The sequence below is a fragment of the Atta colombica genome, unplaced genomic scaffold, assembly GCF_001594045.1.
Source record: "Atta colombica isolate Treedump-2 unplaced genomic scaffold, Acol1.0 scaffold150, whole genome shotgun sequence".
NCBI lineage: Eukaryota > Metazoa > Arthropoda > Insecta > Hymenoptera > Formicidae > Atta > Atta colombica.
In genome coordinates, this window is record NW_017259240.1 from 417,738 (window position 1) to 440,432 (window position 22,695).

At 31.3% G+C, this 22,695-nt stretch overlaps 1 protein-coding gene across 1 annotated transcript in view; it reads right to left on the reverse strand.

Annotated features, from left to right (window-relative positions):
* LOC108685304 overlaps nucleotides 1–22,695 on the reverse strand; it is a 113,996-nt gene that overhangs the window by 46,125 nt on the left and 45,176 nt on the right. The window contains exon 3 of the mRNA XM_018190028.1: nucleotides 22,297–22,414. Within this exon, the coding sequence (XP_018045517.1) occupies nucleotides 22,297–22,414 (118 nt within the window). The remainder of the gene's footprint in view (nucleotides 1–22,296; nucleotides 22,415–22,695) is intronic.

Genomic DNA, 22,695 nt, shown 5'->3' on the forward strand with positions numbered 1-22,695 from the left:
TATATATATATATATATATATTGTTAATTTAACTAAAAAAGGATAGAATTAAACAATTTAATTAAAAAGAATGTAAATTTATTATTTACTAAGAGCATACGATAATATGGACATTGCTTGATTTGAAATTAAGCATAGAAATTTATTATTAATTTATATTTTGATACATATGAAAGTTAAAAGTAACAAAATATTGTTTAACTTAAAGGTTTGAATTATGTAATATTGCTTCTTTGATATTTAACAGTTGTATTTATTGACAAGGTTTCGTGACCTGCATGAATCAAAAAAAGATGCGTCGCAATAACACTGTCATAAATTGATAAACATTTAAAAGATTAGGTCTATTTAGAAGCTAGCTGTATTTTTCAAATCTTATAGTTTTTTTTTCTTAAGTACTCTCAAATTTCTTAGAGTGAAAATTAGCCTAGTTTTTGAAAAGAGTAAAAATATTAGGAAAACTAGGGCAAATGAGAACAGCGCGGTACGCAAATTCAACAAATAGTTAATAAAAGTTAAACATAAATATATTTAGCTTACTTCAAAAACTCGAATGTTTCGGCCACATTTGGGGCCACATTTTCAGTGATACAAGTAGTTTAAAAATTTAATTTTTTACATTCCTACATAAAACAGGCGAAAATTCTCGTTCAAAAATAAATTCAACATGGTTCCATGCTAGTGATAATTTCAAAAAAAAAGTCTAAGAGGCATTGAGTGTTATAAAATAAAACCAAAAAACTAAAAAAAATTAATAAGTTATCTCAATTATCATAAAATTTTGATTTATAAATGTTCATCACTTGTCGCACCCAAACTATTTGGGGTGAAATTTTTCAGGCAAATTCAAATGCAATATTTTTAAAAAAGTTTTTAAAAAAATTTTTATTCCCTTTTCTTGCAAAAAATTATTAAAAATTTGTAAAATGTTCAAAAATTAAACTAATATAATGACTATTTACAGTCTTGATCATAAAAAATAAAAAAGTATAAAGTAGCTAAATTGGAAACTGGTTTTATTAAAAAATAATATTTATTTTTACAACAATTTTAATACTTTGTTAGTTTAATTTTGGCCTTATTACCGCACCTTTTTCCAAGAAAATGGTTTCAAGAAAAACCTACAAAAGTTTTATATTCATAATCAAGCTGTGTTTGTGTGTTCTTTCTTATATAGAATAAGTAAAAAGCGTAAAGATCGAATAAAATATCGTGCAATTTCCGAAGGATGAAAAAACATTTCCATTTTATTTCCTTAATTTTACAGTCAATAGCAAGCTGCTGCAGCTTTCAAATTAGAATCGAATTACGAAACTTTTACTTCGCAAAAGAATCTTTGCAAGAGAAAGGGGAGACAGACGTGATTGCAAAACAAAGAACGTCTGGATGAGGATATACATTTAAAAGTTCTCGTTATCGCCGCCGTAATTTCGCCGACAAACTCGATCAATTCGTTCGCGTCACGTTCGCGCTAATGTATCTCCGCTCGTCCGCGTTCCAGCTTACAGCATCTTACACTTTAGCGTGAAATTTCAGAAGACACGACACGGCACTGCACTGTCACACGAGCGTAGCAGCTCGGATTTCGCAGAAGTGCCACTTTGCCCGGTGTCGCGTCTCTCGCATCGCATTGCATCTTCCCCGAAATTATTGACCTCCGACTCGTGAGGCGAGACTTCAACTTTTTTGCTTAAAGATTGCTTTTGTGGAAACAGCCCGTTTCATGTTTGGAGTCTCGCTTCATAGAACGATAAAATTCTTGCTTCGGTCTTTTTATTATTGTAATCATCATTGCATAGGATTACTGATAGGTAAAACGCAATTTAATTCTCATGTCAATTACATATGGTTTACGTTGTTGCACAATCTAAATGATGATTTTCATATATTTTTAGCTTCTGAAAATAAATGTAAAGTTAAAAAGTTTCATTACCACAAATTTTGAAAAATCAAAGACTTGATTGTTGAGAAATTTTATAAATTTGAATAAGTTATTACTTTTTCTTTTACTTTACGAAGTAAAATACATAAGAATCATTATTTAAATGTTGAGAAATAAAAATCTTGTAAGGCAACATAATTTTTTAATGTTAAATATAGTTAATAAGTTCAAGTATTGTAATACGTCACTTAAAATTATACATAAACAACAAAATAGAATTCATATTCGCCTATAAATATTTAAATTTTTTATAGCGATATTCACGATTTTGCGTTAAAAAATTCAAAGTAGAGTTTCTAAAAATTGAAAAGTATACCTCTTTCAGCATAAAAATAAGCTATACATAATTAACACGTATTTTTTATTGAGAAATAAAATATTGATCAAAATTTGATATTATTTTTAATATTATTTTAAAATCTAAGTTAATGTTAAAGATGATGGATTATGCGAAGTGATGTTTAACTGATTAACTCGTCAAAAATATATTTTGCAAAATCGCACGGAAGAAATAATGAATTATTTTTGTAATAACCTATTTTGAAATTAATTGTTATTTGAAAATTAACTTCTCAAATTGTTAGGAAAAAATTATAAAATCCTTCTGTTTTAATTTTCCAGCTGACACATTTATTTCCTACTGTTTGTTACTTAACAAGTACATATAGACACTCATATGACATCCGGATTCGCGTTACAATTAAAATAATAAACGCAGTTAGCGATCTCGCCGATTGATTAAAGTAAATACGCGCTTTGATCACAGGATTTTGTCATAGATTGCAAGAAGCCAATTTAGCAGACTCTCATCGTCACAATAAATAATTGCGATGCGTCAAAGTAACGATTTTAGTGCACCAGACTCGTTAACGCGCGGATTATGGCCGCGCTTTGAAGCGCTTCAGCGCTTTTCCTACAAGAGAGATATAGAGACTGCTTCTAATTAAACTAAGTCTTTGATCTCCGAAAGCTCGAAGAAGCCGTAACGAATGTCAAGCGTTGGTTCCTCCATTATTAATTCGAAATAAAATTCTGAATGTTCGCCTGACGTTAAGCGTATATGTGATACGAAAATGTGAATTGCTGATAATTACCAAAAATATTGAGAATCGCATGAGATTTTATTACAATCTGTTCAGTATAAGTGAAATCATTAAAATCATTACAAGGATAATTTTTTTAAGAATTATAAAATGAAAATGACAAATATGACATTTCATCAAGTTAAGAATATATTCTTTTTGCCGATATTATTTGATTAGTCAATAATTTTCTGTCAAGTAGTTTTTCTTCTTTTTCCTGAGAAAACTTAATTCTTTGAGTTGCGTCATTTTTAAAGTAAGAAAGCGACACATTTATAGAAACTTTTTACTTGTTTTGATCGGGGGGGAAATGCCCCTTAAATTTTTTGAACACCTTCTGACAGTTCTGAAACACTTTGTCTTATATTAAAATTTGAGATACATAAAATTATAAATAGAATTTTACCAATAAAGTCTCTCGCATTATATCTCGACTATAAAATAGGCTTTATGATTAATATTAAGGTTTTCTCAACACTTCTTCGCATCTCTTTAAATAAGATGAATATCGTCATCATTAAGAATCGTGCAAATGAAAGAAGCAATACAGTTTGACGAAAAACGAGTATCGCAAAGGGCATCTAAAGGCACATCGGAAAACAGGGGGACCGGTTACCGTACGAAGATAAATGTTCGTATTCGGAGTAGTTACAACGGGCTCGTTTAATTTAAGCGGCTAAAGACGTCACGTATTTGATAAACGAGAATTCCAAACGTTCGGTTGGCGCCATGTAATTCATTCGTGAATTTTGCCCTTATTCGTACGTCGATCATGCCAATTTTGCGCGTGTGGCTACTCAATGTTATTTCATATATGAATGGAAATAGTAACGGCATTAACTGCACGGTGAAAGCTTAAATTATTTAATTAATATTAATTTATTTAATTAATATGTAAGAATTACTAATTAAGAATATATAGAATATATTCTTTATACAATTGGAAAAAATTTATTCTACTTATTATGAAATATTACTTTACTATAATATCATTCAATATAATCACATAACACACACACACACACACACACACACACACACACACACACACACACACAATAGTTTCATTCTCTAGTAATTAATCAGACATTTAAGTTATTGTCGACTATACATTAAATGTTATAGTTCTACCTCACCGCAATTTTCATGAATTTTTCCGTTTTTTTCTCTTTTGCCGAGCGGAACGCGGAACAAGAGTAGACGTGCCCCCAACGTTTCCGCTTCTGACGCAAGCGGAGAACGCGAACGTGTGCCAGTCGAGCAAGTTACGTCGACGGAAGACAATGACGGGCTAGTAACAATAGGAACGTAGAAAAGGGTGGCAAGATGGCCACCGTGTCCGGAGGGATGGCAGAGAGAGAGGGAGAGAGGAAGAGGAAGGAAAGAGAATGAGAAAGACAGAGAGCAGTTCTTCATTGCGAAATGGTTACGAAAAGAGAACATTGCGGGATGCAAAATGAGACAAATGATGAGTCCCGGGCGTAAGGGGATGTGAGGGGATACCACCATTTAACATGTAGCTGAATAGCCATCTGGAAGAATGGCGAACGGCTCTTTGCCAAGATCTCTCTGTTGTCTTCCCTCCCAATTCTCCTATCCCTCCTACCCCCGGGATTTCATCCGTCGCGGTACTTCAACGCCTCGATCACTGAATTACTTTTGACTGAAAAAGAACCGAATCAGACGCATTTATCGTGGTAAAATTTCTATTGAAATTCTGTTGGTATTCTCTCGAAATTTATGTATCTCTATATAAAATTATATTGATAAAGGAAGATTGATAAAAAGATAAAAGATTGGTTTTTAATTTTAAAACCTTCTTGATTATCACCATATGATGTATAAATATTTTTTTTTATTTCAATGATTTTACTGTAATTAATAATGTTTATTTTTAGAAAACTAGATGAAAGAGATTTTATTACATTAGATAGATTAAATAACTTTTTAATTTTATTTTCTGTTTAACAATTTTATGTAAAATTTATAATTAATGACACGAAAGAGATTCTTTTAAATGTACCAACGTGAGTCGAAATTATTGTATTTTTTTTTAGATGTATCAATTTAGAAAAAAACTTGCTTTAAAAATTATATAATTTTTCTATCTCAAATGAAATATTTTTCTATCTCTTTCCTTGGGATAATATAAAAATAGTTAAAAATAATTAAAATGATCTCTTCTTTTCTCTCTCTCTCTCTCTCTCTCTCTCTCTCTCTCTCTCTCTCTCTCTCTCTCTCTCTTAGAGAGAAAATTCTTGGACCTACGAGAATACTTTTTCATCACTGAATGAATTAAGTGTTTTTAACTTATAAAGCAACCGTGTTTATGTCACCAAATGCCATTGCAGTCTCTAATCTATTTCTTCTGCAATATTCTTTGTCACGTTTCTCTTGCGTCTTTTTCTGTATAGCCGGCTAACTCTTTATCTTCTTAACGGGAGTTTATTCTTGCACCAAAACAATAAAACAGCGAAAGGTAGAGAATGATAAAACAGCAAAGTGGATGGAAGCCACGAAATTTCAAGATTTCATTCTACAATCCTTGTGGTAGCGAAAGTCTTGCGCTGTTTGATTATTTTTGATAGTTATTTTTATCAATTTTATTTTCGACTTATCATAAAATAATTAAAATTCAAAAGAAATTTATTAGAAACGGAAAAAAAAATTGTTGGTCATATGAATATAATGGTAAAAAAAGAGAGCTAAAGAAGAATTTAAAAAAAAAACAGATAATTTGAAGAGAGAGGTAATGAAAAAGAGAAACATAAAAATATATAATATTGCCTGATTTCATAACTGCACTTGTCTCCAAGCGCTCCGCTCAGTATATTTAATATATGAGTAACAATTTGAGATGTCAGGATTCGATTTATTCTACTTTGTCATTTTCGTAAATAAAACAAGTAAATAGAACGAACGTTTCATCGCAGTGTTTTCGAGAAAAGATGAGACGTTCAAAGGAAAAGAGAAAACCGGACGTGCGAGATAAAGGGATTCAGTTTCGACGTATTTTGCCTGTAATCCAAACTATATCCTCCGGCTGGAAAACTTGTCTTCTCGGCTCCGATGGCGACGGTGAGGAGAAAAGAAAGGGGGAGTTTTCCTCAACGAGATTATATCCCTTATACTTTTTTCTTGCCACATCGGTGATTCTGGCTGAAGGATAAAAGAAGATTTTCGGGCACAAAGATTGGAAATCGCCCTTTTCGTCCGTTATTCCCCAAACTGAATGGCGACCACGAAGTGGCACGATGTTTTCTTTTCAAGAGTTATTTTGAAGCCCTCGGAAAACCGAGATTTTTAGAGCTTCATAGACTTCTGGATCCAGCTTATCAAGCTCTCGGATCTCACAGGCTTAACAAACTATTGGATCACCTAACTATGGTCCGCTTCTGTTTATATATATATATATATATATATATATATATGTAATATATTCAGAGATTTTTTTCAATAAATGTCATTAGAGGATCCTTAAAAAAAATCGGATTAGTCATATTGTAAACAGCACTTATATATATAAACGATTTATGTGTCATCGACACATCGACTAAGATTGACTAAACATTGGTTATATTGGGGATATATTGGCCAATATTTCCCAATGCAATGTCAATATTGGCTATACAATAAATGCCAATGTATAGTCAATATTGCATGTCAATCATTATACAATATTGGCTTTGCATTGAGCATACATTGGAAATAGATTGGCTAATGATTATAACATAAATGTACAATTAAGCATTTATCACACATTTATCAATCGAAGAAATGGTGTAACACGTAACGCAGGAGATTCATAGTCTAGAAGTACAAGGTTTGAATATCACATATACAAGTAAATTTTCAATCAATTATGTGTAATATTGGTTGTACATTATTTCATAATATTAGCGAAATATTGGAAAATATAGCCAATATAGGGTAAGAATTGTACACCCAACATTGATTCAATAATATTTTTGAAACTTTCACGGATGCTTTCTATATAAAGATTATGCGTTTCGCGGATTTTCTCCGTATTCATTCTTGGAATGCTAACGTTTCGTGAATCTTGTAGTACTTTATCAGAGCGAGGAGCAGTCTGATGACTTGCCAGTACCATACTGCTCCTCGCTCTAATGAAATGGACTGCAAGGTTCACGAAACATATTCCAAGAATGGATTTGGAAACCCGCAAAACGCATAATCTTTATTGATTCAACAATATTGGTTCAATAATAATTTAACAAAGTGGGCCAATATATATTGGACAAAAATGATAAAGAAGATCTCAATTTCGAAACTTTTTGTTCTCAGCATATACTCCACCTCACAGAGACGTATTGATGTGTATATTTTAATTTTGGAAAAGAATTTTCAAATCAGTAAGAGAGGAAAGAAGTTGTAGACAAGAAATTGTTATACAAAGATTATATGGTTCAATAATACAGATGACTTTACGATCCCTTTAAACTTATTAAATTGTGATCTTACTCTAGATTGTCTTTCTTTTAATTGAATCATCATCCTTGACATAGATACGATGTAAAATGATCTGCGATGAATTATTGATAATTTTACGGTTCGAATTCGTGTTACGGGAAAATCAATTTATGATCAGAACCATTAATCATTAGCGAGGTTTACATTACAATAACTTGATTAGGTATTATGTACTAACTTTACGAACTTCTTAAATATGAAAATAACTTATTTCCCAATTCTAATAAAATTATTTTTTATAACGTTTAAACTTCTATTATGAAAAGATAAAAGATAAAAGAGAAGTGTTCCATGAGATAAAGCTCTACAAACTAAAATCTAGAATTCGAAAATTTCCAATCTTTAATTCAAGGAATTAGATATCCTGTGATTTTGAAAATTAGAAATTTAATTTAATATTTCACAATCTTATAACAGAAAAAAATCGAGATGTTACGATTCTATAAATAAATATTTTTGAGAAATATTAAAACATAAAAAGATATTAATAGCTGAAGATTTGAAGGATCGATAAAATAAGCCGTAGCTTATTTTCCTCCTCTCCATTCTGTCCGGTAAATTATATGGCGTTATTTTTGGGATAAGTTCGATAAAACCCGCACGGGCTCGCGGTGTGAAAAACGGCTTGAAGGAAAAAAATTGTAAAAAATATAGGTCGTGTGCGCGCGCGAAACGATAGCCCGCAGGATTCGAACCGAAATCCCTGATAAATTGTCTAAAGACGCGAGGAAGGAGAAAATAAAGGAGGATGGGACGAGAGTTGTGCCAACGCGTCTCTGCATTTTACAGGTCGGACATTTTCTTTTGGCCACCCCATCCCTTTAACAGATCTCCGATCTTTTCTCGATTCGATAAGATTCGAAGCGTGCCCGCGAAAATGAGAACCTTAAAGCTCGAACAGTGGCATTGCGATCCAATAAATTTCTTGAAATCTTATTTTACAGTCGACTGTTCACAAAGTGGTGAGTGGTGCCGAAATGTTTCGCAATATACCAACCCTTTCATTTGTGTTTAATTTATATATTTTACGGAGAGAGAGAGAGGGAGGGAAAAAGAGAGAGAGAGAGAGAGAGAGAGAGAATGATATTTATTTCTGATTCGAGATTTAAAAATCTAATAATATAAGCATTATATGTATTTAGGCCGATAAAAATAAATCTAATTAAATATGGAAATTCTCATGGTGTAAAAAATAAATAGCATTTTCGATGCTGTGCACTCGTTCAATTTTTGAGCCAATCAGTGCGCGACCCATATTGCAAGCAATATCCATCGCGTACGTCTGATTGAATTAACGTACTTGTGCAGAAAAAATTGTGTTTTGGTAAGGTTTATCTTATAAAAATTGAGAAAAGGAAAAACATATATGCAATATATTTATATATTTAAAGTTTATATTATTATTTTATTATTACGTGTATATCATTTCTGAAATACTTAAGAAAATAAAATTCAGTCATAGTGGTTTTTAGTAGCTAATTGAGAAACTGTATACAGTAATTTATTTATTTCAGTATTTTTAAGGATATCTTGAGTAAACCTATACACATAACATCAATATAAATATCAATAACTCAACAATATGTATTGAATATACACATATATAATATAATACGGATTGAATAATAGTCACTTTTAATTGACGTGTAAAAATCACGCCAGAGGAGTATATACGCAAGAAAAGGTAAATATTCTTAAGTTAAATTACAATTTGAACTCTCTCTTCTGCTGGAGATTTTCTATTAATAATATTTTATATTTTTCGATGATAAAAGTGTTGACGTAAGATAGAAAGAATCGTAAAGTGCTCTGTAAAATAGGATACTCTTCTCAGAGGATGCTAGTGCAACGTGGAGATGCAACTGGTCCGATGCGTATCGGCGCTGAAACATCTGATTGCATCGCAGACTGATTTCAGGAATGAGACAAGCTCCTCGGCTTGCATTGTATAACCTATGTGGCCTGATTTTATCATCAAATGAAACGCTGACAATTTCGAATCGCGTCACCTGTTGCATCAAAACGTGCTTTCTCGAATGCATTATTAGAATTGCAATCAGGCCTATCTCGCGAATCTCTGCCCGATTCATCGACGACTTCATCTCTCGTACGACTTTATTATCTTCAATTATCTTCAATCCGTAGAAATTCAATGATTTGTATCGTAATCTTTTAGTATCGTAATCTTTTAGTATCGTGGCTTTTTTTTAAGTCTGTACTGTTCGAGATTTGTAATTCTGCGTCGATTCAATGTGCGATGGCTTTTATGCCATTTTTCTTCCAATCTCTATTAAGAAAAAAGAAGACCATAAACGTAAATACCGATAGACATCAAGCCAATGCCCAGAATTACATCTTGAGAATTACAAATCTACAAATCTGTTCTAAACGAAACGTGACATCTTTATATCAGCGACTCAATTGCAGCTTTACTTTTTGCATGTTCGGTGCTCATTACTTGTAACAGCTGTAATATAAAGTTACTACTTCTTTGTATGTTATTTTATATTGTCATTCATGTTCTCAATAAAGTTATTATTATTATTAAAAAATTTTACAATAAATACGTGAAACATTCTACAGCGAAATGGTTCGATGTATCAAATACAATTTAAAAAAAGTCATTTACACGTCCGTTTAATTCGATAATTTTAAATCCGAAATACAGTGCTTTTTATTATGAAACAGAAATTATTTAAGCCGAAAGTTGCGCGCGGTTTGTCGTGATCCACCTGAGTCCCAGCGCGAAATTAGTTTTGCAACGGAAAGGAGGGGGGTTGTTGAGTTATTTATTGCGGGCTTTCGAAAAGGGCTGGCGCGGCAACCGCATCGGATGCGCGCGTGTAAAAGGATTAATTTAAATATTTAACAGCTTTCACAGCCTGTCACACAAGAATATCATGTGCGTTTGAAAGAAAAATTATTATTTAAAAAAAACTTCGCATATATGCAACGTCCACGAACAGGAATTTAAAATACTTCCCCGGATACTATACGCATTTATCCGAGTAAATTGTCGTTGCGTTCTGATGCATTTCCAACAGTTCGTTACGATGCCGAAGGGAACTTCGATCGAGGAGTAATTCCCGTATCCATGTACGACATGTGCCTTTTTCAAAATTTAAAATATTTGAGAGAGCGCTATGGAATTAATTTCAACCGGGCGCTCTGCGCCCGCGATCACCCTCTGCCTTCCCCATCGTCTATCCTCTACACCTTTTTCCAGACGACGAACTGCCACTCTTTTTCCTCTTTTCGTTTCACGTCAGATGACAGCCAATTTTTATCCCGCTGATAGCATTTGCAATTCCGATGTACGTGCGAGCGTTCCGCGTGAATCGAGAAAAGCGTACTGCAAGAGACGCCTTTAACTGCGCCCTCGCAGTACGCTTTTCTCGGTTTTCGCAAGAATATGCCGGTACTGATCGATCTCGAACTCAAACTTGAAACCGAGTTAAACTTTTTATTGTCAGTAAATCTAAGAAACTAAATTTCTGAATTTGTAGTATCAATATTTTAATCAAACTATAAACCAAACGAACTCAATTGTCTCGCAAGAAGAACATATCGCTACCTCTACTTCAAAAGTGATAGATAGAGTAACTCGAAAAATTAAATTGAAATAATCCGTTAAAGGTCTCAAAGCAAAAGCAGGATGTACTTCTAATATTATGAATTACAAAAATATTATATTTAATAAAACAATATACATACATTTCGACTTTATATCAGGTCATTTTCAATGTTAAAACTACCGTTTATATTAAAATAATGACATGAAAATTCTAGAAACATCTAACGCATTACACATAAAAACCTCAATATTTACGAAACATACTGTGTAATCTGACAATCTTGATATGCAAGAAATAATAAACTCTCCCCTTACATCTGTCCATAGTGTTAATTCAGGAGTGCATCTCATCTCGATAAAAAGTATTGCGTTCGGAATAATAATTTACCATGGTATGTAATTGTTGGATCTCTTATTGAACGCTTAATGCTACACTTGTTCATTAATTCGTGATGAAGTATTGCTATGTAAAGTAATATATGAAGTAATAATTACTAGAAACTAAAGAGAATTTAACACAAATTAAAATGTCGCACGATTCGTGTCATACCTGTATTACTATTAACAAAGATCAGAATTACAGCGCATAATAGTAATGTATAAAAGAAGCAGAGTTAAGAACTCAAAAGATGTAAAAGCTGCCATATACTTCCATGTCTCTTGAAAACTTATTTCGAACTGATACAGTATCAAGCAACGAAAAAAATCATCAAATGTGAGTAGTGCGAAAGTTGGAAGGAAAGGGAAAAGATGACGAGAAACATTCAGGAAGGGGAAAGCTTGTGTAACGGGAGAGAATATTTCTGATAACGATTCTGTGTCGCTTTGTAAATTAAGTCCATTCTTTTGTTTCTCTTTATAAAAATCATCTCTGAAGTCAATCTTTTGTTGTAAGATGGTTCCCTATCTAAAATTTTAACCTTGTTCCAATCAAATTTATAATCAAGTGAAATCCGGAATAGATATGACACTTGGAGAGCCTGATTTTATTAATATAAACGGTAGTTTTAACATTGAAAATGATCTGATATAAGATCGAAACATATGTATATTGTTTTATTAAATATAATGTTTTTGTAATTTACAATATTAGCGAAATATATCCTGCTTTTGCTCTGAGCCCTTTAATGGATTATTTCAATTTAGTTTACTGAGCATTGATTAACTTTTCATTTATCGAAAAATTAAGTTTCCCAGAAAAAAGGAAAAACTATTTTTCAAGACCTACTTGATAAAAAAATATTAATTAATTAAATAATATTGGCAAAAAATATATTGTTAATGATCAAATGTTATTTTTATTCAATAGTTCCTTTTAAGAAACATACACATTTTTTTACTTACAGTACAAACAACTTTGACAATTTTTTTTAAGAATCACTTGTTTGAGTTGTGATGATTTTGATATTTTTTAATGAAACTTTTATTAATTTGGAATTTTTTATGAAGCTAATTTGCTTTTGTGATAATTGATAGGACAATATTTACTTAACTCCTTTATATAATGGAGAATCACATTATTAAGTTACTTTGTGTCATTTTAAGAGATATGATATTTCCTATATAATGATAATTATGTTAATAAAAAAATATACAAGGTTGAAAATAAGGTTGTTTTCTGTACCTTTAAGCGTTGAATATAATTTTATTTATAAAATTCTATAACGTTTACAATTTTAAAAAATTTGCGGTTAAAGTTGCAAAAAAAAGTTACGTTGATTAAAAAAATATTAATACATATAAGAATTTATCAGTATCATAATATTAAAGTCGCAACTTTGATAAAGTAGACTTTATATCAATTATATTATAAATACACTTTTAATCATCACAATAAATTCCTTTTGAGGACTGAAAATCCTAACGAGATATTTAATTTTTATTTTTTGCAATGAAACTTCTTCAACACATCTCCTAGTTGCCAACATACATCAAAATAATTCTTTTTTGTAACTTGAACCGTAAATTTCTCCAAACTGCAACGTGATAGAGCAACTTGATAAACGAGATCATATTCAGCACTCAAAAAACTACAGGAAACCTCACTACTATTATCCTCATCTTTGTGCTCGAAAAGAACCATTTGTTTGTTAAACAATGTAATCTTTATTATGTATATTTCAAGTAATGAAGCTTTAAGAGACAAATTCCAAATTAATTTGAGACAAGCCGTTAGGAGAAAGATTATGTCACAAATATACATTTATGTATTGTTCTTTATTAAAGAAGGATGGGTAAAGTTAGCGGATTTTTCTTATATTTTTCTTTACTTTTTGTTGTGCTGAATCATTTACAAATATTTATTTCAAAACTGATCTAATAGGAGTGTGTTGAAAATTGCAAAAGTAAAACAATTTCGAAATCTAATATTTGATTATAATTTTCAATAATTTTCCCACTAGTTTAACTTAACATTTGTAAATGATTCAAGAAAAATACAAATACGTGCATAAGAAAGATTTTATTACTTAGGCTAAAATTGCCTATTTTACTTAATATCCTGGATAATGAAAATAGATCAATATTGACTGAAGGAGTGAAAGAGTAGTAGGATATTTCTTATGTGCAGGCTTTCACCACAAATATATAAATGGAACGCAATGCCAATACTTGTCTTTTGTACCAACAAGCCTCAGTTTCCCTCATTTTAGAACATTAACATGCGTGATAATGATATCATTGCGAATTATGAACGATAGCGCGGAAGGAACGACGAGAGAATTCATAGACCGGAAAGGGTCAGCGAGAGACCAAGCTAAATCATGTATCACTAATAGCGAATAAATGTAGCGTGAACGAAACAAGGGTGATTTGCATCGATTTGCGTCTTGACTAAAATTATCTTATACATTATAGAAAGCGCGTTATAGAAAGCGTGTCCACATTTAATCGTGTAAATCGATCAATCCATTGAAACGTTATGTATGTATAAAATTGAACTAAAATTTAACTTGATTTGTAAAAATTTAACAATCAAGAACCACATAATAATCATAATATATTTTTAATAAAATTAAATTCATAGAAAAAATACTAAAAAAAATGTACATACTTTGCCTAAAATTTCTGAGAAAAAGTTAATTATTTTTAGAATTAATATTCCTGTTTATTGATCACTATATCAGTATTTAACAACAAAACAATCAAATTTGCAATCAATAGATGAAACTTATAAAATATATTGAAAACTATCTTCTTATTTAAAAAAAAAATTAAATTATATTTATTCTTATATTTATTAATTTTATTAATTTGATAGTTTTTCATAGCTGCAAACATAGCTTATTTCTTTTTTTGTCATTATAATTAATTTGCAAATATGGTATTTTCAAGTATAGTTATTTAGTTCTTTATATTTTACACAAATCGGTTTTATCTATTGCTGATGTTGTTTTATTGAAACATACTGTCATATTAATTCATTTTGCAAGAATTTTTATTGTGCATTTTCTCTTATCTGATACGTTGTACAACCTGAGGTATTATTGGTGAGTGAACAGGTACTTTAAATAAAGATTTTAAAATGTATTAAAATACCGTAAGAAGAGAAGGATGCTGTTTAAATATTCTTCAGAGTTCATGTATTGCTACAAGGAAATTCTTTTCTAGTACTTATAAAAGATATAAAAATAATAAAAACATAAATTTAATTATAATCGAAAAATGTGAAGATTTCCGAATATTCCAACTTCAACGAAGGTACACAGCTTCTACATGTATAACACGATATATATTGTAAACTGCTGGAAGGCACGAAGAGCGGAGTATTTCCTTGAAATCTACCTATAATTGCTAATAACAAATATTGACGATCTCTCTCATATTTTGTAAATAAATTCGAGTTAACAGTTCGCCAATATCTACCAAGCATATCATTTTTTATTATTGAAAAAAATCTCGCAGATATTAATCACAATGAAAAATAAAATCAAATAGGAGGATAAAAAGAATCCATAAAAAAAGTTTATTTTCTATTTATTTATACAAATCAGAAAAATTATAGTATTTGAAGTTGAAATTGTTAAAAGTTATTGATACGTACTTATTAGCTCTAAATGAATCATCTGCGTAACGTCTATTTATTATTTATCTGAATTATAAATTTTACTAATTAATATTTAAAGCTAAAATATAAATTCTAATAATACATAGAAAAAGAATTTAAGAATAAAGAATTTTTAGATAAATTCTTGGGAGTATCAAATAATTTGTGAAAAGTTAACTTCAAAATATTGAATCGGGGAAAAAGTTTCTTCGTATTTAAAAAAATTTTTTTGCAAAAGTTTTTCATTTTTTTGCAAAAGTTTTTGCATAATTTTCGTTACAATTACATCATTCAGATTCTAGAGCAAAGCTCTAGCTTTTAGCTTTAAAGATCTGTTTTTTAAATTGCGACGATGATTTTTATCGGAATTATGAGCAATCAAAGTCAGAATGCTCCTTTACTTAACTTGCGAATAACTCGGGATTAAAAAAATCATAGAAACATTTTTTTTAAATAATTTTGTAGGGAAAGCTTCAAGCTTTTACGATAGGTAATCAAAAATTTTTGTAAATTTTTTTGGACACATGAGAAATCCTTAAAGTGAAAAGAAAATTTTTCATCTTTTTCAGCTCGTAGTTTTTAAATTTAAAAATTACCAAACTCACAGAAATTCAAAAAATATAGTAACCTTTCGAAAGTAAAGATTTCAAGCTTTAAAGTTCTTTTTTTAAATTTCGTTCATTTTTAACGAAGATATTGTATATAAATTTTAAATTAAAAAGTATTAAGAAACTTTTCCCCGATCTATTATAATATTTATCTAATATTTAACTTTGTTTATATTATTTAAAACCAATTTTAAACACGTACATAGATATTCAATTATTCATACACACACATATGCAAAAATTATTCCATTCTCGTTTAAAATCTCTTTCTTCCATTTATTTCTTAAAATCATATATGATCCAATTATAATCTCATTATTCGATCTTATTATTCAAACATAGATTTTAATTATCGATTCAAATGAAGTATTCGGGTCAAGGCTTGACGACGAAAAACACATGCGGTGAACATTTTCCCTGATCTAATTTCGAAGGAAGCCACTTAATTTAAATGTCTAGCCTTCGTCCGAACTCTCGCCCTTTATCGTTCCTTCGGGGATGGAATGAATTGCTACTTGAGGAATTAGAATTATACGTTTCCGGAAACAGTACTCAGCTGAAATTTCTATTCTTCCTTATTTTTTATCATTGCCATTGTTAAACAAAGAGAAAGTCATTGTAGTTGAGAAAGTTCAAGGAAAGATTCCAATTCTTTGTATAACATGAAAATATAAAAATGTACAGTTTGCCTCTACATTAACTTGTGCAGTTATTTCTAGTTAGAATCTATTTATAAAATTAATTTATAAAACTTTTATAATTCTCCCTTCATCTTGGATTATTAACTTGAAGCAGAAATTGAAGGATCGTTGTCATTGATCGATCATTTAATTTTGAGCACATAATATTCTTGGATCATTATCGTCCATTCCATATTTAACCTCGCATACATAATAGAATAACAAGCCTTAAGCTTTAAGGAACTGATCAATCATAATCAAGCACATTTCTTCTCACATTCGACTGCGATTGATCTATTTCTTAAGACTTAAAACTTATTATATCTATTGTATTTATGCACTAAAGCTAAACTTTTAAGCTAATGTTCAGACACACACAGTCAGCCTGTCGATTTCTAGTTGTCGACGTTCTGTGTCCGCGACACAACAATCGGCAATTCTTCAGCACGACGATTTGGCACGGCGACAGCGAGGTTCCAAGGGGAAGTTTTGTGGCCGGAATGGATGAGTTTACGCGGAGTTCCGGTGGCTTTGACGGAGCTTCGCGGCCGAAACTTGGCGTTCAGAACTATCAAAGAGCGAATGAGAAGTCCACAGTAATCAGTTGCTCCACAGCCCGTACTAATGTGATTGTCGTTTCAAATAGCCGGTCCCGGTGGTGAAATCTTCGCAATTCGGCAAATTCCCGATATTTACTCGGCGCTTGAACTCATGCAGGGCGATGCCGCGAGATTATTTTCTGCGAGACAGTTGTACGGCATTCCGCTCGTCGTCCGCTCTATAAAAATCTCCAGAGACGCCCAACAATATTTCCCACGGGATTCTTCGAGAATATAAGAATCTCCAGCTATGCCAGAATGCTTGAGAAACAGAGAAGATTCGATCGTTTCTTCTTTCGAAAATTATTTGAATTTTTCATAAGCCTCTTAAACTCTTTCTGAAAATTCTTTAAGACATCTAAACTTTTCGAAGCGTTCTCAAAGATCTGTGAAACTGTCTGAAAGACAATATAAGACTTGCGGAATTCTTTGATTTATTGAAGATATTGAAATCTTTTTTTTAATTCCTTTTTTTTAAAGATATCAAAAATATGAGAAGAAATATTTATAGAATGCCACGTTCTTTTTCATTTTATGATTAGAAAATTCTATGAATTTATTTCTATGTACAGAGTAAGTCAACAAAAACTTTTTATTCCGTTTTTTAATTTGTTCGAAATATACTGAAAAATACATTAACTTTGTTTTCAAAAGGAATATATAACTGTAATGTATCAAACTGTCTGATTTTATTCTCTTGATTAGAATATCTACCAACAAATTTTGAGTGACAACATTTAAGTGTCACATCATTTTAATTCTGCATCAAATTACACATTGGAGACTGGAAATTGCGAATTGAAGATTAAAAGTTGACAAGATAATTTGAATTTTAATCGTTTCGTTCTGACTGATCGAATTCGCAATTCTCCATTTCTAGTGTATAATTTGATATAGGCTCAAAAGGTTTTTTAAATCTCTTTACAAAATGTGTTTTGTTCTTAAAATTTAGATGAATGTTTTTTGAGAAATCATATTTGGAAGTTTTAGGTACTAAAAGCTGAAAATTCGCAATTTACAGAAAAATTATTTATTTCGCTAAATGTTTAAAATGTTTTCCACCAACCTTCATGTAATAAAAATTCAGCTTAAAGTTGTTGCGGACATTTCCAGCGTAATTTCATGGCACTCTATCTCTTGACATAGATTTTGTGTTCAGCGTTGCGACACAAATTTTATTTTTCAAATAGATATCTTTAAAGAAAAAAAATTAATAGAGAAAAATCAGATGACTGTGTAAGCTCAACTGAATCTTCTTCAGCAGACAGTAGATAAGTGCCATAGAATAACACCAGAAATATTTCAAAATATCTGCAATAAATTTAAATGCAGACTTATTTATAAAACTTTGTAGAAAATAATTTAAGGTAGTTTGACCTTTCATAAAAATAAATTTCGAACATTTATTAAAATTACATTTTTCCGTAAGTTGCTAATTTTTATTTTATAACGTCTATATTTATAACATTCAAATATATGATTTCTGGAAAAAATACTCGCTTAATTAAAGAAACAAAATAACAGTTGTACAAAGAATGATAAAACCTTTAAAACGATGTGTTATTTGATTCCAATTGTCATTTAAAATTTTTTAAAGATCTATCCTGATTACACAAGTGGATAAAATAGTATGATTGAATTTATCATAATTATACATTCTCTTTGAAAAATTGACGTGTTTTAATATATTTCGCACAAATATACAGTTGATTATAAAAAAAATAATGAAAGTTTTCATTACCTCCATACAGAAGATAATAGTAACAATAAAACATTGCTTATTTATAATGTCTCCGTTCAAATAAATTTGACATTAATTTGACTGAAAATTATCTGCTAGTACCTATTAAAGCAAATCAAGAAACTGTCGAACCTTTTCCTTCTCTCTGTGATAATTAGTCTTCATGAAGCGGAGGATACCATTTCCCCTGGTGGCCCTTCAATTACCAGCCGCATCGCGCCGATTAATTTAGCCCTTGGCGTTCAGGAATGTTCGCGTAAACATCGGCTGGGCGAACGCTCGCACATATACACAGAAGACATGTCGTTGCCGACTAAGGAGAATTTTCGTTAATCAAGCCACATCAATGGCTGCCCTGGCCGCAACGTTATCGATAGAGTCTCAATAACTAAATTATTGTTGCTCTATCTACGCGATGCACGGATGGGGGAAACATAGGTAGAAGCAAAAGAGAGAACCAGAGAGAAAGAGGGGCGGAAGAGAGGAAGGAAAATGGAGGGAGAAAGACAGAGATCATTTCGGAGCCTTGGCACGTCATACAGGACACGTTCCTTTGTGCCAGGGCGAACTGTGCATGAGTGTGTACGACGCGATACTGCTTCAGATACTACTACCGTGCCACTTCTCTATAATACTCGTCGCTACGATGGCGGAATATCGAAGATCGACTAAAGTATCTTCGTGTTTTGTAGCTTTACCTTGGATCTAAAATGTCATTTTCAAGCGAAATTGGGAGTCTTATTAAACCACGATCTAACATAAATTGAATACGATTTAGACTGACGCTCTATCAAACTACTAATAGGACCTAGTAATAAAAAAAAGACATGTATATACATTCTTCGCTTCAATGGGAACTTCTTGACTCAAAATAATATCTATTTGTAATTGATTCTTCTGACATAATTTTAATTTTAGATTACTATAAAGCATAAGTCTTTTTATTACTGTAGGCTTTCAAAAAATTCAGGGTTTCTTCCAACATCTCTATTACGAAATATTTTTTTAACTTAAATGTTAAAACCTTCATTTAATAAAAATTTTAATTTAATCCATAACGACGGTAAATAAAATGCCAAAAAGGACTCAGATTGAGGATGACTTTCATTAAAACTTATCTTTTACATATGTTCTGCCATGTACCTTCAAAAATCCTTAGATTTAAGTATGAAGAATATGATGTGAGTGATTAAATTTACACTGTTCTCGAAACAGAACAACAAACTGTAACATTTCGAGATCGATTCTTGCGAACTCCGGCGCAGAAGTAATCGAATCATTCTAACTTGTGCGAGACCGTCTAACTTTGTTTGATTCATATTAAAACGCAGACTTTTTTTTTTTTTTTTTTTTAAGTAAAAACTTCAAACTCGATTAATATTCGATCTGACAAAAATGTTAATTCAATTTTACGAGTGTCCGAATGTTGATCGTCATATTTACATATTTCCAGAAATCTCGGACGACATCTTGAATTTCTGTTATTGCTAATCTTTGTCTCTAAGGATTCCCGCGGATCCACGGAATATCTCGAGAATTTCTAAAACTCACCACCGAAATAGCGCAATTGCCCTTTGATTAAATGTGCATCCTTGCGGTTGACGCGGCTGAATTCCTGTTTAAATAATTTAGGTAGCGCAGAGGTTCATATGTTCTGAATTACTTGACCAGTCAATATAATTTTTCGCGCTGCTTGTTTGTCTATCAATTTTATCCATCGCTCCATTCTCTCCTTCTTCTCACTAGGCCCTTCTTTTACTAATCAGTATTTCAAAATTGATACTCAAAATCAACGGCAAATATTTGCAAATTGTATTAATTGTTCCCAGATTTTGTTTAAAATAGTTATAACACAATGAACGTTAATGTAATAAAAATAATAATATAATGCGTGATGTTTTGCATCGCTTACACGATATGTATATAAAATATTTATGTCATCTCTACATCATAGGATTTAAAATCAAATCAAAGGATCGTGTACATTTAAATCTTTAAAATTGAAACTCTCTCAAACGTTCGAATATAAACAGTCTTTTTTCCGTGAGAGAGATCAGACTGTTGATTGCGAGATGAAAAGTACACATTCGTTTATTGGCCTCTGACACACGTGGATCGTATATAATTGTAACGCACTAAATAAAGATCATGACTCTTTAATGTCATCCAAATCCATGATTAACGCAGAGTCAAACTTAACCGATACAATACCAAAGTTATTTGCAATACGAATTAATACAAAGATTATTACATACAGTATCTCTGTAGATACACACGATACATGAAAGCAATTCAACAAGAAAAAAATGTTAATGCCTGCATTCAACAGCTTTGCTAAAATATCTACAAATGTCCCATTTTGCAATTAATTATTAAGATAACGAGATACTTGAAATATTTAATATTGCAGTGCAAAAGAGGCTAATGTGTGTTCTGTATGACGTGCTCAAGTTTAAGAAAAATAAAACTTCATACAAAAACAACTAATAACATTCTATCATGTCCTTTATGCCAAACAGAATTTTTAAAAGTTTAAAAGCATCTTTCAGATGCAGCGCTATTAAAGCAAGGAATAATAAGTATTTTATCTGTTATACTTAATACTACTTCTCGTTTAATTTTAAGCATAAACCATATCTTTTCTCTTGTATTTTTGTAAATATTTGTATTTTTATCTATGTAATTTCAAATTTATTTTATTTTAAATCATGTTTATTTAATGTTACTTTATTATATTTTGTTATTATCTTTATCTTATTTCTTATTCTAATTGAATTTTCTTTTTATTTTTCTGTCCCGTATATTATGCTTTACATGCATCGATCAGTTTCCTATTGACACTTATATTGACTTTTACTTGTTATAAAAGTAATAATAATTTTAACGCTTGAAGAGAAATCCTAGAGCGCTCAAATAAATACAATTTCTATTTATCTTTCTCCTTTTCTTCTCTCTTTCTCTCTCTCTCTCTCTCTCTCTCTCTCTCTCTCTCTCTCTCTCTCTCCCTTTCTCTTTTCTTTCTTTTACTTTTATCTTGTCTTATTCTTATTTCTTTTAAAAAAAATTCTATTCTATTATTAATAAGTTTTATTTTACGCCCATTACTCTGTCTCGACGTCGCGGATTTCAGACGCGGAATTTCCTGATTGACTGTGATTCGATCGTGCGTTCGATTACCGAACGTAATTAGTTTGCGCTGTAAGCAAAATAGGACGCTGCCGTCTCCGTTGCGCTGAAACGAGTTCACCCTTTACGCCGGACCACCCTTCCATGTTTGCGACGCAAATTTTCCCTGTGCGTGCAAAAGGCAGCTACCGCATCGCTAATTAGGAGATTCGCTTGCTGCTCGGGCGGCACTCCATTCCAGTGGGAAAAGAGGAAGAGTGGGAAGGTTACCGACCCAGGATAATTAAATTCAGACCCTTTAAGAAGCCGTCTTGACAGTTTGCAGGGTGCAGGGCGTATTCGTCTCCCTTTTAATAGTTAACAATGGCGTGATTATAAGAATGAACAGGGCAAGCAGAACAGTCTTACCGTATTTTTGAGACGACCGTGGGCGTGAATTCTAATTGAGGGAAGCCCAACTCCTTCGGCTTCACGTCTTCCAGGCTGCTGTACCTCACGTAACTACAAGGCGGCGGTAACGGAAAGGCTGAAACAGAGGATATAAGATATTAAGTAGACAACTCGATAAGAAAAACGTCGGAGTTTATTTTACTACGAGAATAATTAATTTCAATAAAGAAAAAAAAATCCTGCATTAATAGTTTGAAAGATGTTGCTTTGGTTTTAAAAAATTGATAACTGCTACAAATATATATATATATATATATTTGTAGTAATCAATTTTTAAAAACATTTTTAAAAAATGTTAAAAACAGAGAAAATGGAATTTATGAATTAATATTATAAAAAATATTTGTATATTTAGTT